The sequence below is a fragment of the Saccoglossus kowalevskii genome, chromosome 19 (assembly GCF_978046115.1).
Source record: "Saccoglossus kowalevskii chromosome 19, keSacKowa6.1, whole genome shotgun sequence".
In the NCBI taxonomy this organism is placed as follows: domain Eukaryota; kingdom Metazoa; phylum Hemichordata; class Enteropneusta; family Harrimaniidae; genus Saccoglossus; species Saccoglossus kowalevskii.
This window is the reverse complement of record NC_140659.1, coordinates 27,127,244-27,144,435: the sequence shown is the minus strand read 5'-3', so window position 1 is coordinate 27,144,435 and position 17,192 is coordinate 27,127,244. Positions and strand designations below refer to the sequence as shown.

Sequence of the window (17,192 nt, the reverse complement as noted above, 5' to 3'; positions counted from 1 at the left end):
ACAGTTTAAACAAACTTCTGGTGCTGTTCAAATGACATTCGATTCAACAAGAGCTCCATCACGGCACAAATCACGGCCCTCCGTTATTGCCGTCTCACCTGTCCCTGATAGACTCTCAGCAACCATGTTTCAACCAGTGAAGGCGGAACCCGCAGCTGTCATGTATCAAATTATTTCCGGTATAAAATTGCACAAGAGAAACTCGTGGATAAGATTCCTACCGAGATCAATAACATGCCTATTTCTTCGAGAAAAATATTACACACAGAGGAAACAAAAAATACAGTGAATTCATCATTGAAAGAGAAAGAAAAACTGAAGGAAATCATATTTCCATAGTTTTTTTTTGCCATCGTCGTTTATATTGGTTCACGCTAGATGTCCCCGTTTCTCAAGATGTCATTTATGGTTGGAGCACTTACTGGTGAACTAAATGTTCACGGAATGTGTGGATGTTTACTGCAATGAAAGAGAGGGACGCACAACTCAAATTGGTCATTCTCCAAATAATTTTAGCTTGAATAATTTTAGAACAACGCATAAACTATGTAACACGCATTAGAAAGCGCGAAAATCCAACCTTTATGGCACCTGTATCAAGGATAATGTTTCATTGCACGCTTTTCAACTTGCCTTATTTGTCTAGTGTGTTACAGCGTAAGAGAGAGCGCGTCTGCTCACATAGACGAAGCGTATTTTCCGTCGTCGCGAATTCGGAACTCGCTTGGTTTCTGTTTAAATGTTCGCAATGTGTGGGTCATTTATTTGCGATATGGAGTGCTTTCGACAAATTGTCAAGTGGTAGTAGCTCAAAATCCAAGTCCTCTACCAATCAGTCGGATTACAGTTGCACCCCACCAAAGTTGTTCAATGAACATTTCACATATTTTGGCAGCAATTTTTGTCGTTTCCCCAGTTGACTGGCGCCGCTATTATAACACACTATTTAGCTAAACATTAAGACTGAGTCAAGATAAAAGCTGGAAAGACTATCCCACCATTTAGTATCCCTTACGATACTAACGAATATATTTTTACATAACTAAATACACATTTTACTATTCTATCCATACCTGTCAATCATCTGATACGTTTATAATAGTGAAAGTGATTTAATTTGTTCAAGGAATAAGATTCCAATAAATGCCCAATGTCAATAACACTAATTCAGTATCTGGTGAAATAAAAACAACATATTCACGAATGACAAATACTTGCAAAAGCGGGCTCCCTTGTGTGTGAATGAAAAGCACACAAGTTTAGGTATTGAGGCCAAAACAATTATTACGAGGCACGTATTGTATCATCCGAGTGGCAATATGGTATGTTCCAATTGAGTGTCGTGATGCAATACATCATTCGAATGCACTGAATACAGTGTTATCATTTGTTGAAATAATTATGACATTAACCTGAGGCCCACGTTTCGCACCAGCCATGTAAGATATCAACAGTTTTATTCAAACGGTTTCTAAATGAAATCTGAGTTTTATACTAGATTTGTGACATTGATGGCATCTGAGTTATTACAGTGCTATTGTATTTTAATAACACACACATTTTTTTTGGCAAAAAATACGTTTGAATGTTAAGGCGAGTTGTTTTCTACAAAATCTTGGTTTTAATTTTGTTTAAGTCTGCATATTTATCCGGTCGGGCATAGCAGATATATACCCCAGGTAGGTGAGTATGGGGTATGGCTGCAAAGGTGTAAATTTAAATCATCTCATTTGTCATATTTGAAGCAGAAGAAACAAATTCAGAAGTTCCTTAACCACAAGTTCAGCTTCAACATATCAGAATGTGAAATTAAAGGATTTCACTTTCCTCTCTATAGCTTTTGTTTTTAACTAGAAATGTTGCTTCATACGATTGAAGCAATAAATCGGCCAGCAAGGAGACGCAATTTCAAAATACCGAAACGTTGTTGAAAAATATATCCTTCAAATTTGACAATTATGTTGTTATTATGATATTTTAGCTTACCGATCATGCATTTTCAATGTACAACAGTTTGAGTGAATAGCGCCCACTATTGTTCACTATTTTAACTAAGGAAAAAACAGTAATAATATTATTATATATATTATATTAAAGAAATTGCATATTGTTGTTACTTTCAGTCAGCTATTTATTCTATCTCAAGTCTAGTTAATCTCTATAGGCTTATTCATAAATTTATTATCGACTTGTGGCGTTTAAAATCACCGGGATAACACCCAAAAGCCGTCTCATTTGTCTTGCCCATAAGCAGAAACCACAGTTGATGCTGACACTGATTTTCAGTTGAGAAACGGGTAAACTCTTATAAATTTGAAAAAAAGCGAAAATAGCGCAATACGCATAGTGTAAACTATATAACAGTGTAAGATAAAGTCCATAACTTTCGTAGTAAATATGGTTGGATCTAATGCATACTTAAACCGGGAGGGTCGTCAACCTGTGCACGCGCGGGAATTGAGTTCCAAGCGACGATAAAAACACACGCTAAAAACGCAAAGGCCCCAGGGTAGACGCTTGCTTATAAACAATGACACGCTATGGCCATCTGACGCATGCGCAGATGACGACTACCCCACTTTAAATATTGAATGTTAAACTGACTATAAACGTTGTATATGTCACAAAATGGTTTAGCACACTCCTCATAATAGTTAAACTTGCATTTCACTGATTGTAAGCAGAACACTTGCCACTGATTATTAGATCTCCATGCAACATGATAAAATCAGTTGGTATGGCAACTATTAATATAATAGATTAATACAGTTTTTTTAGATGATGTAACACTCAAAGTGCATATACATGCTCATGAAATTATATAAGACAAACAATTTACTTCAAATAAACAACTCACGGTAATAAATCGGACATCTATGTTAAATTTATAGCATACCTTGTCTTGTGGAACGGAAACATTGTGACTACCTATCATAGATAAAAAGCTACTATTTCATGCTTGTCGGAACTGTCGTAAAATATTCAATATTTCCGCTAATAAATATACAATAATGTCATGTTATGTTTGAATGCTTGTACAATGTACACAATTAGGAATACATACTTTTCATATAAATACAGAAATTATCCATACACATCTCAGTTTGTCGAGCGTGATAAGTGTTATGTCTCGTAGTATTTCGATCAATATACTATGGTGGGAGCAACATGTATCACTGACGAATGGTGAATGTAATTTAAAGGTAAGTGAATAGGGTTAACTCACATAAAACACATAATACTTGACAAAATATTATAGAGTATTATAACTACTACCTGCATCACTATCATCCATAGTTTGATAACGTTTTCTACGCAATTGATCTTAATACCAAGTGTGCATACTAAATACGCGGTCAATATCTTTATTGTCTTGAAAGTATCTTTCACATATCCGGTAGAAAAACTGTAATTTTATAATATAGCTAAAACAGAATAACTGTCATATGCACATCTATACATCATAGATGTATGTTCTCAATTTCACTGTCAGGTGTGGTCCATAGTTATGTCCATTACTAGATGAATGAATAATTCCTAAACATTTTATAACGAGGGCGCAATTCAAGGACACTTCGAATAAGATCTATTCTCTCACAGACAGCGATGTGATATATGAACAACCATACAAATAGTTAATCTTTGTCCCTAAAAAAGTTTGCTTCACATTGGTAAAATCGAAACATAATAAAACACCCAAGTTACCGAGAAACAAAATGCAAAATGCTACATACTATGAATCGCCGCAATTGTTTTTAAATGCGCAATGCCGGAATTTCAATGAGTTTTTTACAAATAACATTTAAAAAAAATAGTAATCGGTCGGTCTGTGTTATATATATTGTATAATGTCTGTGAACTTTGCGGTGAGTGCATAGTTATGTAAATTAAACATTATCCCAACTTTCTGTCTGATGTTTAAACTTAAATGGCGTACAGTGTAACAATGTGTCAAATAATTAAGTTTGTAAACTATTTAAAGTATTTACCACAAAACCATGTACAAACATCAGTGAACGCCCCATAGAGTGTGCCAAATTCAAATCGACTACAATCTTAGAACAGTTTATGTTTGAAACTTTCTGACCGAAGACGAAATTGTGTAATCACCTGTCTAAATATAAACACCAACTGAACGCCCATGAACTTACGTTGTTTAATTAGGGCAATGTGTTTAGCATAATATGAACTAATCATAACATAAATAATTTATCCAAATACTAAATATTTAGGTCGTACGTACATAATATAATATTACTGTGCAGTATAAAACACAACACACACGAGTACATCTTGGTGGTAGAATGAATGGGGGGGGGGGGGTAATGCCACGTCGCGTTAAATATGTTTTTTAACGTAGTGTCTTCCCACCAGCTCCACAGGTGTGTTGTGATATTGTACAAAAATAAAAAGCTGTTTTTTCAAATCATCAGATGCTAGTGTGTATTTAAGTAGTAAATTAGGTGGGATTGGGGGGGGGTAATACTACGTCGTATAGTACATTATTTTAATATACCGCCCCTTCCATGATATGATCAGAGACAGGAACATCTCTACCGGCGTGTTGTGACACAGGCGTTCAAGTGTGGATTTTGAAGGTTGAGTGGGTGAAATGAGGGTCATGCCACGTCATATATGGTAAATTATGACAGTGTCTTTTTCATATGGTCGCTGACAGAAACGGTTCCACGGATGAGTTGTGTTATCGCCATAGACTGGCAAGATAATTAAACCAGCCCATCTGCTGATTGCCGATAACCCACAAACGACAATGTAGCAAACACGGATGCCAGGAGAGGATGTTTACACTAGGCTTATCAACTGAATAAATATTTTGTGCGCGGTGTTACGAAACCCATGAACACAGAGGGCTGTTTGTTGCAGCTGTCTACGTTATGGTGGAATCAATATTCGTACGCAACATATCTCACGGACCATGTCATGTTTGTTCATTTACACTCACTTAGATATTTTGAAAAGCCAATTAAATGTAACACACAGATGTGGTGGCGCTACAAGTGACTCCATTCCACATATCGGGGGGGGGGGGGGTCATTTGATATTCGACAAAATGATGACACATCGAAGAAAACATTTTGAATTATTCAGAATACATTGTAATAAAATACTTTAAACAAAAAGGGAAAAGCAGTAATATTTGTTGGAGCACACATAATGCTGCAGATATCTCGATACGCCGTATTGTAAAAAAGAGTGGGGGTTTGAATATTGAGGGCGCTGTCAGTATGTTATCCTCCTATTTTAAATAAATATATATATATATTTTTAATTCTACTTCAGATGTTACAGTTAATTATAATGAAAATCCACGGGGATGTCGTTAGTTTGCTTGTTCGCGTTTCGTCTAATATCAGTGAGGTCTATGAAGAGTATGTTACTCGTGGTCGATCAAAGTCTCTTGGAAATAAATTAACGATGCATAGCATTAATATTGTTTGTATATTAGTTAGTTCACATCGTGCTTAATTTATTCACATTAGTTGTAGGATCCACATGTATCAATCCTTGTCAACGGGCTCGGTATTTGATGGATCACTAATTTTAGCTCTATACAAATTCCCCATTATACTTGGATTTAGTATGTACGTAGTACATAAATGTTCAATATTACGAATAATCATGGTAAAACTCATGAGTTCAAATAGCAATTTTACCTTGATTCCATACAAACCCGATCCCTATGAATTGTAATTTCGAAATTGCTTTATGTATTTTGAATATATAAATTATCATTTATATACCGAGATATAAATGGCAATTCCATTCAATTTAAATTAATCGTACAACAGTTTGGTTTCAGGTACAAATCCGAATATGATGGTTTGGTTAATTTAAACAGTGCATTGCTATTACTGCGATTCAGTATATCTAAATAAAATATTACGTAAATGCATTTGATTGACAGATGAATTCTAGTATTCTGTTTATTCTATAAATACCTGGATATGAGTATATTGCATCTCATCTCTAACTATACTAATATCACAGTACAGACATAATAGACAACTTCTAGGTTATTGTTTGGTACAAACATATGCAAATCAAATTACATTCTGATAAACAGCTCAAATATAAGATGATCTTGTAGTAATAACACTGTTACACAAATGATTTAAGATTGCATCAATGTTATTTGTCTAATGTAGACATTGGGTTTTAAACACCATTTGATTAGATTTTAGAGACCATTTGATTAAAGCGGGAGGGTCGTCACCTGCGCACGCGCGGAAATTGAGTCCCATGCCACGATAACAACACACGCTAAGAACGCAAAGGCTCGTGGGTAGACGCTTGTTTGTAAACAATGACACGCTATGGCCACATCACGCATGCGCATGTGACGACTCCCCCGCTTTAAGACTCAGATAGACGTAAAACGGGCTCACTAGTTTCAAAAAAACCTAAAATTACTTTGTGTATAACATACAACTCAATATATCTTTCTCTTAGACTCTACTTTGCAGTGTTCTTGTCAGTTTTTTTTTCTTGTAGATTGTTTTGTCGTTTATTTTATGTTCTTCACAGTCCCTCTATCTGAGGGACTGTGTGTTCTTTTTTTTCCCTCCAAGACTTGTGGTTACATAACTACAATTAGGTGAATTATTTCATCGTATCATAAGGGTATGTGTGTACTCGGTGTATATTTAAACATGTGCCAGCAAATGGTCTGAATGATTTAATGTTCAACCAATCAGACATGCAGAAGGTACCTATCCAATTTAAAAATAAGATATGAGTTCGAATCGTGTATTAAATAAAGATAATATTTTATTTACCACATAAATAAGAATTCTTTACATCGAATAGACTTGACAATTCATGCTTAGCTAGCTTTCCACTCTAATTAAAATATTAGATACACGCTGAATAATTCCATTTTCCTATTATAATATCAGTAGTGTACATGTAGAAGTGAAAGTTCTATTATCTATTGTCGATAAATGTAAAATGCTTTATTTTTTTGTTTTAGCTTTAATCCAATGAAATATATGCAAATAACGTATTTAAAAAAAAATACCACACTATTTTGATCATGGTTGTACTATACTCTACCCAGGCTAATCAATTGATTTCACGTGTTGTTTCCAATCTGGTCACATGTTTCTCACACGGACACGACGCACGGCAATACATCAGACACTGTCATAGTTATCTGAAAATCTAGACCAATTAGCACTTGTGTTGGAAACACAAAACGCTCACGCGACATTCTTACTGATATATATCGGCACATGTATTTTCTCCACCATTATCCATTCGGTTACTGGTGTGCGTAGAACCGAAGATATGACCAAATTGTGGTTTTTGATTGTGTCTGTGTTCGCTGTGGCAATAGCCGTGGAACAGCGAGGTAAGTTTATAACAACGTACACAATATATTCGAAAGCGCCACAGTCTTGCAACGCGCGTGTGAATTACCTGTAAATAAAGTGTACCTCCCCACGTGATGTATACGTCGTGTGGGACTCATAATAAACACGAAGCGGTGCAACAATTATGGCGTTTTAATTATTCTGATAATGAATCTTTTTCAATCGATACAATGTTATAATACTAATGATGAATTTATATATGATAATGAAGTGTCAATGTCAATGTACAATGCTTATTTAAAGTTTTAATGATGTTTTGCCAAAACAACGTGCACGCATGGCACTAATATTCCACCCTGTAACGCTTCGTTGGCTAATAATTGTATGATGTTCGTACCTTCAGACTCAGGATGTGGCAGCAGTCATTACCAATTAGGATTTTCTGGTTCATTCACATCAATGAACTTCGACCCTCAAAACGACGTTAGATATGACAACAATGCAAAATGTAACTGGACCTTGGAAACATCCACCACACAACAACAGGTACGTATGACTTTGGAGCAAACAACTTCCATTTATAGCGTGTCAATTCACACGATAAGGTTGCTTACATTAAACACCATATGTTGTGGCTACTTGAACATACACAGTGTGGGGATGTGAAAACAAAACAAGAAAATGGTGACACTGTATTACAAAGCAACTCCTAGGGTGAGCTTGCACTTACAAGGTTAAAGCGCGGTAGTCGTCGCGCTGCGCATGTGCGAGATATATGGGTCTCATATAAACAAAGATGGCGACTTTGACTGTTGCGCAGATCAACGATTACGAACTGAGACGTTTCCAAGCTTTAATTAAGTAATTTTCATGTTATTGGAAGGTATCTAAGGAGTCACCGGCGGAAATCAGTACAAGTCGCGCCCAGGTCAAACCTCATACTTGTGATTTCCATTTGAAGAGCGCATTGGATTGTGGGAAAATCAATGTTTATCAACACAAATGTAGCACACGCGCAGCGCGACGACTACCGCGCTTTAACCTTACTTGAAAACGATCTTGCAATGCATAACTATACACATGCACACTTGGGAGTAGTATATCAAATTAATTTCGTCCAAAGACCATTTCGTCGAATTACGCACCATTCATCGAAAGTTGAATATAGCCATATTTAGGTATCCAAATACCAACAAATGTGGTATGAAGGAAATATTGCGTATCATTGCAAGAGCTGATGATCTACAGGCAGGAAAACACAGCTTTTAATCAGGTTGTAATTAAACCTGATTCACCTTAATTACGTCCAAAGTTTTGTTGTGATCAACCTCTTAACGATTCAAATAGATGCCATAAGTTGGAAAAAAAGACGTTTGGCAGGTGATGCCCCCGTTCTTCCTGCATGCGAGAAACTGTTATTAATTTTTGTCATTAATTAACCCGATTCCTTAATTTTTAACAATTAAAATAAATACATACTTAATACTATTAATTCATACTGCTATATAGAAACAAAGATTGACGTTTAAGAGCTTTACACAAACACATTTTCTTCGTAATTAGCTATGATTCAGCTGTGACCAACGACCGCCTGAAATGCTATGAGTTTCGGCTTTTAGCTCTCCAAAAAATATTTCTTCTTACACCACAAGCTATTGTAAGCAATGATTGTATTATTTTGTACAACATTGGGTGGTGGTTGGACACCTATAGAAAGTTGAATTTCAATAATATAATTATTCGAAGAGACCCTACATAAAGTACGCATGTGTCAAGAACAGTGACATTCGAAGAGGAAAGCTGTAAGGATATATCATTGTGTAATCTCATATCATAATATTGGCTCACCTGAAAGTGGCTGAATTAAATAAATGCAACATTTTTATAGCATAGAATTTTCAAATCGAAAAATTGTGAGTACATAAGAGGAAATTATTTACAAACGAATGAAGATCATGCTACTTGTGATACGTGTAGTAGTGATACAGTGTGTCGATATTGTTGAAAGTGACATAAGATATAACAATTCACGTCTCTCTTTGGGGAGGGGGCTAAAAATAAAAAAAAACAAAACATATAACAGTATTATTGTAAGGGTAACATTTTCCAATAATCTGATTTTAATATCAATGTCACTCCGATAAAGATACTTTCAACTCTCTAGCAATGTACAGTGACTTCCTGATTTTCTTAACGTGCTAACTCATCGACTGTGTTAGCGGCATCGACTACAGCCTTTGTGGCCAATGATTTGAATGACCTATGTACTGCGAATGGAAGCCAATAACAAACACGAGTTTCAGAAACAACTGAATAATTTGGTTGTTGGCAGCCAAAGGTCAATGTTGTTGTTAATTTGTCTATGAGAGATACTCATCCACTTGCTGCGATCAAGTCAATGTCGCTAACAGGGATCACACACCACAGGCATTTTTTGTGAAATGCATTATTAACAACGACGACATTACTATCTTTTAGGTTATTGAATTGGATTTCGACTACTTCCACGTAGAGGGCTCTGTTAATTGTATGTATGACTCAGTGATTGCATACGACGGACTTGATACCACAGCACCCGTTCTCAGGACTATGTGCGGCCACAATCTCCCAAATCCAACCGTCGGCACAGGACATATCATGTACGTCCTGTTCACTACAGATTCCAGCGTCGCCTATACTGGATTCAGTGCTACCTGGAGAACAAGAAATCAACCAGGTGAGATAATTTAGACGCTTTAATTGATGACCAGTCATCATTTAAAGGGCGGTAGTCGTTGCGCCACGTATGCGCGAGATATATGGGTCTCATATAAACAAAGATGGCGACTTTGACTGATGTGCAGATCAACGAGTACAACTTGAGACGTTACGAAGCTTTAATTGGGTATTTTTAGGTGGTTGCAAGGTATCGAAGGAGTCACCGGTGGTAATTAGTGAAAGTCGCACCCAGGTAAAACCTCATACTTGTGATTTCCATAGTAGAAGAGCGTATTTGATTGTGGGAAAATCAATGTTTATCAACACAAATGTCGCACATGCGCAGCGCGACGACTGCCGTTTAAAGGTCACACTGATCTTTACACGATAACTAAAACACTTCTGTGTGAACAAGTATATTATGTGTTTGTGTATTGAATGCACGGCCACAGTTTGTTTATATTTGAAAATTGTCCCGTCGCCATGAGCGGTTCACCGTTGTATTGGTGACTATGATTTGATAAAGTCGTGTCTTTTTCAGTCGAATGTGAAGTTGGAGTAGGCTACCGATGTGGTGATGATGAGAATGGATATTGTATCCCATTTGAAAACCGATGCAATCAAGTCGATGACTGCCCCAATGGACAGGACGAGCTGAGTTGCCCAAGTGAGTCTTTGTTGGATTAATTGTTGACACTATTAGACGTGCCATATTGTATCCATCATATTGAACATACAACACGCCTTTGGCGTCATCTGTCTTTATTTTAACTCTTTGAATGCCTGAATTTTACCCGCTAAAGTTTCAATGTAACATTTTGCAAATTTCAATGTCATTTGGTAAAAGTTTTTGACAGCAAAAAGTTACCTACTTGCAATATCTCGCGGGATTTCGGTACAAACAGCTTTAAAAGAAGTTGACCAATAGGCTATTTTTCGCTTTGGACGAGATCTTGCGAGACCGTTAAATTTGCCTAGCAACCGGTTGCTAGTCATGTGATACAGGTCAAGCTTTGAATCAAAATAGCGCTAAATCGTTTGTGTACCTAGTGTCGTGCATTACATTTTCGAGTGATTTATTGCATTTGTTTCACGTTTTCGACCATGGCTGTCTTCGACAGAATGACCGTGCCACAGCTCAAAGACTTCTTGCAATCACTAAAGCTGTGCACGATTTGTAGCTCGAGGAAGACCCTGATTTTTTACGACATGATCCTAAAACAATTCGTCGCTTCAAGACTTAACAAACTTGGTTGCAATTTCATCGATCCTTTGAAATTACCAGGCTACTCTAGTGATTTCAGGAATGTTCCAGAATTCGGTTTTTCCGATGTTTAATGCGTTATCGGTTCGACTATGACCGGGAGAAGCTCAGGGCCTACAAATCGTGCGAAGATTTCAAGTTGTTTGGCGACGGGCATGTTCAAATGTAACATTTGTATGTGTACTAGCATCACATGTCAAAGGCACATATTTCACATTACTGCTACTTTCACCATTACTAGCGTGAACAGCTTTTGAAGTTCCTAACATATCGGAAAACGGCCAACATTGCACGATTCACACATTAGTTTATATGGATAACAACAATCTGTCGACACGGCATGATACACACAAGCATCAATACAAATAACAGGAAACTGTCAATATTGTAAACAACAAGCATGCTTTAAAAATACATAGCTTAAAAATTCACAACTTTTCGACATAGAAGGGAAGTTGAATAAAACTATTATTAAAACCCGATAGTATGAGTATTAAATTGTACAAGTATTAAATACTAGTATTACAATTTAATTCTGCGCTTAGTAATATAATTAGTTCACATTCAGGCTTAGCGCTTTGTCAGGAGAGGTATTCCCTAACTGTGGCAATACTAGTATTGTTATCATTAAATGCATAGATATTCGCATTGAAATCCTTTTCAAATTCTGAGGTAACAGTGTTGTCAGGAATCTAGTTTTCATCGGGATACTAATGATAAGACAATTTAAGATGTACACTTGTGAGTTGTAAATAACAATAAAATGGTCAATCCCATGGTAAAGCATACTAATCTCACACCTGAAAATAAATTCATAAAAATAATGTCAAATAATAACTTAGCAATTCCTCTGGCACAATATCTGAAATACAGGTTTGCTATTAGACAGCAGCACCTACTTAGTCATTAACTTTTTTTTTAAAAACCTATTCATTGGGTTTTTGTTTTTATATTCAGTTTATAGTTTGTTGTTGGTGTTTCATTTTACTTTATTATATATTTCCGTTACTAACTTCAATTTAGTCTGTTTTTGGTTGTCTTTAAACTATTAGCCATTGTAATTTGATTAATATTTTTCTGTAATTTTTGTTGTTGTTGTAACCTTTAACCTCCTTCAGTAGGTTGTTATGAGTTAATAAAAATTGTAAAGCAATTTCGGGATCGCAATAAAATACACGATCATAAAATTTTGAAAAATAAATATTAATGGCACGGCACGGCACGGTAAAGTTCCGATCAGTACAACTTGCAAAAGAAAGTTAAACCGTATCAACAGGTTTCAATGTTTTCCGGCGCTTCTTTTGATTGCCACTCGGCGATGTCTTCGACTTGAATATACGGCGTTCGACACCTCTCGCAATCGCTGTTGTTGGGTCTGGATACGACTCCGAAGGACCCTTTGATCCCGCAAAGTGCAGGAAACAAGTGTACATGTACATGTCCTGGATTTTTCTGTGTCGACCAAAACTGTCTGCCCGAGAACAGGCACTGAACCATCAATCGCACTTTTCAGACTGCGTTTTTAGTTTAGGGAATCGCAAAAAAACAAACAAAAAAAACAAAAAAAACAGCATTCATATAATGTTTGTATTGAAAGCGAGAATCACTCTTACATTCGCCGTAAGCGTACCGTTTGACTCCCATTGGGACAGATATTGTTTCGAGATGAGGTTTACAACGCGTAGGACAATGTGGTTGCTACCATATTAAACTGGAAGCTTGACCTGTATCACATGACTGCGTGATCTCGCAGCCTGCGAAAAATGGCTTATTATATACAGCGATAGCATTGTGTCAACACAGGTGGCGCTATTCAGCACATTCGGTTGGTTTGCGGCGATCTGCGTGTCAATGCAGCGATAGAACTGGCGTAAATCATCACCTTACCAGCACCATACAAGTATAACCTAACGATTGAGAGATTAAACCACCTACTCGTTAATTTATTGTTCTATCTTTTCACTCTTTGTGCGAGATCTCGTAGTGAACGGAAAATTATCTATTCGTTTAAATTTTACTTGCAACATAATTGAGCGTATTCACTGTTGTTTTCAGTAAATTCTGCAACTTGTGGGCAACCTGCCATTGACCCTGTGTTGAATCCGGTTAGTGCGCAGGTAACTGGAGGTACCGAGGCAGAGCCGTATAGTTGGCCGTGGCAGGTGGGTATTTTTTGTGGTCATTGGTGCAGTTTTACTATCATAGCGTATAACATACATAGTTATGACGACACCGATGATATGCTACGACTAGATATATAGTTTCAATTCCCATGGTAAAGTATGATCTGCTGCTAAAATACCTTGAAAACGCAAGAAACAATGCAAGAATGTCAGAATGTTACGTTTCATGGCATGACCTGAACCAACATAGGCCATGTTTTACGAATCAAAAGCGCTTCAAGGCATATATAGCTAATTTTCGTGTCCGTTTGTAAGTATGTACTTTTTCACCGGGGTATTTGAAATTTATTGAAACCGATGCCTATAAAACTAGACTAGCCACATTAATATATTCATATGATATTTACAGGCGACCAATAACCAAACTTGTTCAGACATTGTGCTTCATTTATTTTGTAATTACAGGTAGCCATTCAGCGGATGTTCACTCATCAATGTGGTGGGATTCTTCTAGACCCTTTTTGGATTTTGACAGCTGCTCATTGCGTTCAATCGTGAGTATTATTTTGTATAAAGCGGGGGATTCGTCACCTGCGCATGCCGCAGATGGCCATAACGTGTCATTGTTTACAAACAAGCGTCTACCCACGAGCATTCGCGTTGGAACTCAATTCCCGCGCGTGCATAGGTGACGACCCTCTCGCAGCTGTTCCACAGCAAACATTAACACTCATACATCACGTATAAAAGTCAACATGCACTTTACACATGGTGAGGGATTTTATTATCATGATTGGGAGGTAGGGAACACAACAACATAGAAAATGTATTCTACAACACCACGTAAACTGATGGTCTGTGAGTGAGGCAGACAATGAGGTCCCATTTAAAGACAACAATCGAAATTAGTAAACATGACTATAATTTTTCGTTCAACAAAAGTCTGCAACTATTGTTTGTATTTAACATGTGTATTTTCTGCTATTCGTATTTTCAAACTACTTTTTATCGTTTCTGAAATGAGTGTAACCGTGTTCAGTGGTGACACATCTACAAATGGTCTCGGTCGTTATTTATTTATTACTGTCTCCTACACTCACTCTCTATGTAACAATTATGGTAACAGTAGATTTATTCTACGTCGTTTCCACCAATATCAGTGAATTGGGGATGTACGGGAATACAGAGCTTCGGTGTCGATGTTTTACATGGCAAAAATAGCATGATGTTTTGAATAAGAAAAAGATTGATATTTTTATTTTTAAGGTGTTAAACAAGTTTTAAAAGGTTTTGTTGCAATGAAATTAGACACTTTTAAACGAATTGGAGCACAATTGTAGTAATACGCGACATTTTGTTCATGATGTGTTCACAGCGAGGAAAAGCCAGTGCCTCTTTCTGGTTCTATAGTAAACTCTCACAATTGGCTGGTTCCCGCCAAGTGTCATGGCGTACCAAGCCACAAAAGGCCGATAACTGGTAAAGGTTCCGGTATTCTGATTGATTCGTTACTTTTCGTTTCTTGTTCTATTTCCCTTGGTTACCTGACGTCAGGGCTTACGCTCGTGGCCCGAGAGCAGGGGTTTCCTTTTACTCTCGGGAGTTGGGCGAATATAAAACTGTTTTTTTTGTTATAAATTTGCACAGAAACAGCGAGAAATGCCAGAAACATCTCAAATATGCTAGTCTTGGAATGTTTTCAAATTACGTTACTCAGTCACGTGACTTTGGGCCCGAATCCCGGCCCAGTGAAACAATATGGCGATTACTAGTACCTGCGTTCTTCTTGCCATTCGCAAGGGACGCCGGGAACCAGCGAACTCTCACAAGTGAGCCAACTACGCCAAATTACGCACTCATTCATTAGGCAGTTGTGATTAACTTACCTATTTTCTTTTGACAACTGCATATTTTCTACAATCTCCACACACTTTTCAACCAATCACAAGTAAAATACAGAGAAGCAAAACACATTCCTGCATATTTAATTATTAAACGAAATCCACAGAATTCCTGAATATTGTAATGCAATTTAGCGTAAAAAAAATTGTAAATAATATATTTACCCAATTCATGTTCCTTTTTTGTTATACTTCACCTGTAATATTTTCACTGACAATAAATGCCATGATAATTCTTTTATATGTTTTTGTAGTGATGCACTGAATCCCCAGTTGTTTGATATTATCGTTGGGAACCATATCTACTCGCAAGTTGATCCCTATGAAGAAGTCCATGCTGTGGATGAGATATTTGTACACCCAACCTTTGATATGTTTAAAGATGAATACAACTTTGCTATGGTAAAAATGAGAGTCCCGATAAATATAACAGCAAATCCCGCTGCTCACGATATTTGCCTGGCCCCTAAAGGAGCAAATTACCCAAATGGAACCAAAGCTTGGGTCACAGGCTGGGGCGAAGATGCTGTCGGTGCCATGCGTATTGAAAGTAAGAAGAGTCTTAGTTTCTACTTTCATTATAATTTGTTCGACTTAGAAGAAAAAATATGAGGAGAAAATAGTGTTCTCGGTGTTATGTGGTAGTTTGCTGTGTTGAGTTTCAATTCAATATTGTTAAGCTATTCTCGTTTAATGATACTTCTTTCAGTTGATGATATTGGGACTACAGTACTACAGCAGACGGAGGTCACTATTTATGATGACGATTTCTGCAATCAGCCAAGTATGCACGACGGTGCTATTACAGAGACTTTAATGTGCGCTGGCTCCGTAGATGGAACGATAGACGCATGTCAAGTATGTATACTGGTTAACTGTTAGTTCTGACATCGAATATTTATAACTGCTGTCATCATTAATGCGAAAACGAATTTATGTTCATGTGTGACTAAATGTATCATGTTCGAAGAAGCTGAACATGATCGGTCTAAGCATGTCTAAGCTATGGCTCCAAAACAGTATTCGTTAAAATAAAGCAGCCAAATGGAAATTATTTTGAATTCGATCGATTTAAAATAATATAATTTTTCACATGTGTGTACCAAGTTTGAATCATTCGTCCGTTTTGAATCGGATCGTGAACAAAATGGACGTGCATATGTATCCCAAGAATTATGGGTGAAATTTCGGTCTGAGCGAGAATACGTTATGAAAATGAAAATTGCAGTAATTATCTGAAATGTCAAGTTTAGCTACGTACTGGGAAGTAAAAGTATTCTCACGATTTTGGTTTATATAGTATTTATTAAACAAATTTAATGATGAAAGCTGTACAACTATTATGCAAGTCTCTCGATCGATGATTGTTTGACAGTGTTGTTGTATTAATTTGTGGTAATAACGATGTTGTTTCTTTTCCAGGGGGACAATGGTGGCCCAATGGTATGGTACAACGCACCAAACGATAAATGGGTTCTCGTTGGTGTCGTGGGTCCTCGGCGGGAACAGTGTGGCACATCGGGTATGCCCGGTCTCTATGGCAATGTGGATAGCGTGCTCACTTGGGTTCAAAGTATTATGATGGGTGGTTAAGAAATTGAAACAGATTACCTATGTTAGTAATTAAACAACAGATTCAAATAAAGAAATATATGAATTTAAATGTACCTGCGTAATTGTAATGTATTCGGTTATAAACAATCAATGCTGAAAGTAGCGGAAACTGTTCTCTTTTTAATTGGAATTACATTCCCAGGATATCACTTCGCACTACCTTTCCCAGTCGTATACTGAAATGTTGTCAATAAATAAGCCACAGAGTCGTGTGGTGATGTTATTTTAACGTAGGACACACAGCATTGGCTACGTGAAG

At 36.9% G+C, this 17,192-nt stretch overlaps 1 protein-coding gene across 1 annotated transcript; it reads left to right on the top strand.

Moving 5' to 3' along the window:
• Positions 1 to 7,293: 7,293 nt before the first annotated feature.
• LOC100378374 (chymotrypsin-like elastase family member 2A) lies at positions 7,294 to 16,982 on the top strand. The gene is made up of 9 exons (XM_002735742.4): positions 7,294 to 7,372; positions 7,738 to 7,880; positions 9,813 to 10,050; positions 10,573 to 10,698; positions 13,351 to 13,457; positions 13,884 to 13,972; positions 15,574 to 15,869; positions 16,029 to 16,177; positions 16,742 to 16,982. The coding sequence occupies exons 1-9, from the start codon at positions 7,309 to 7,311 to the stop codon at positions 16,910 to 16,912; spliced, it is 1,383 nt and encodes a 460-aa protein (XP_002735788.1). The 5' UTR covers positions 7,294 to 7,308; the 3' UTR covers positions 16,913 to 16,982.
• The last annotated feature ends 210 nt before the right edge of the window (positions 16,983 to 17,192 follow it).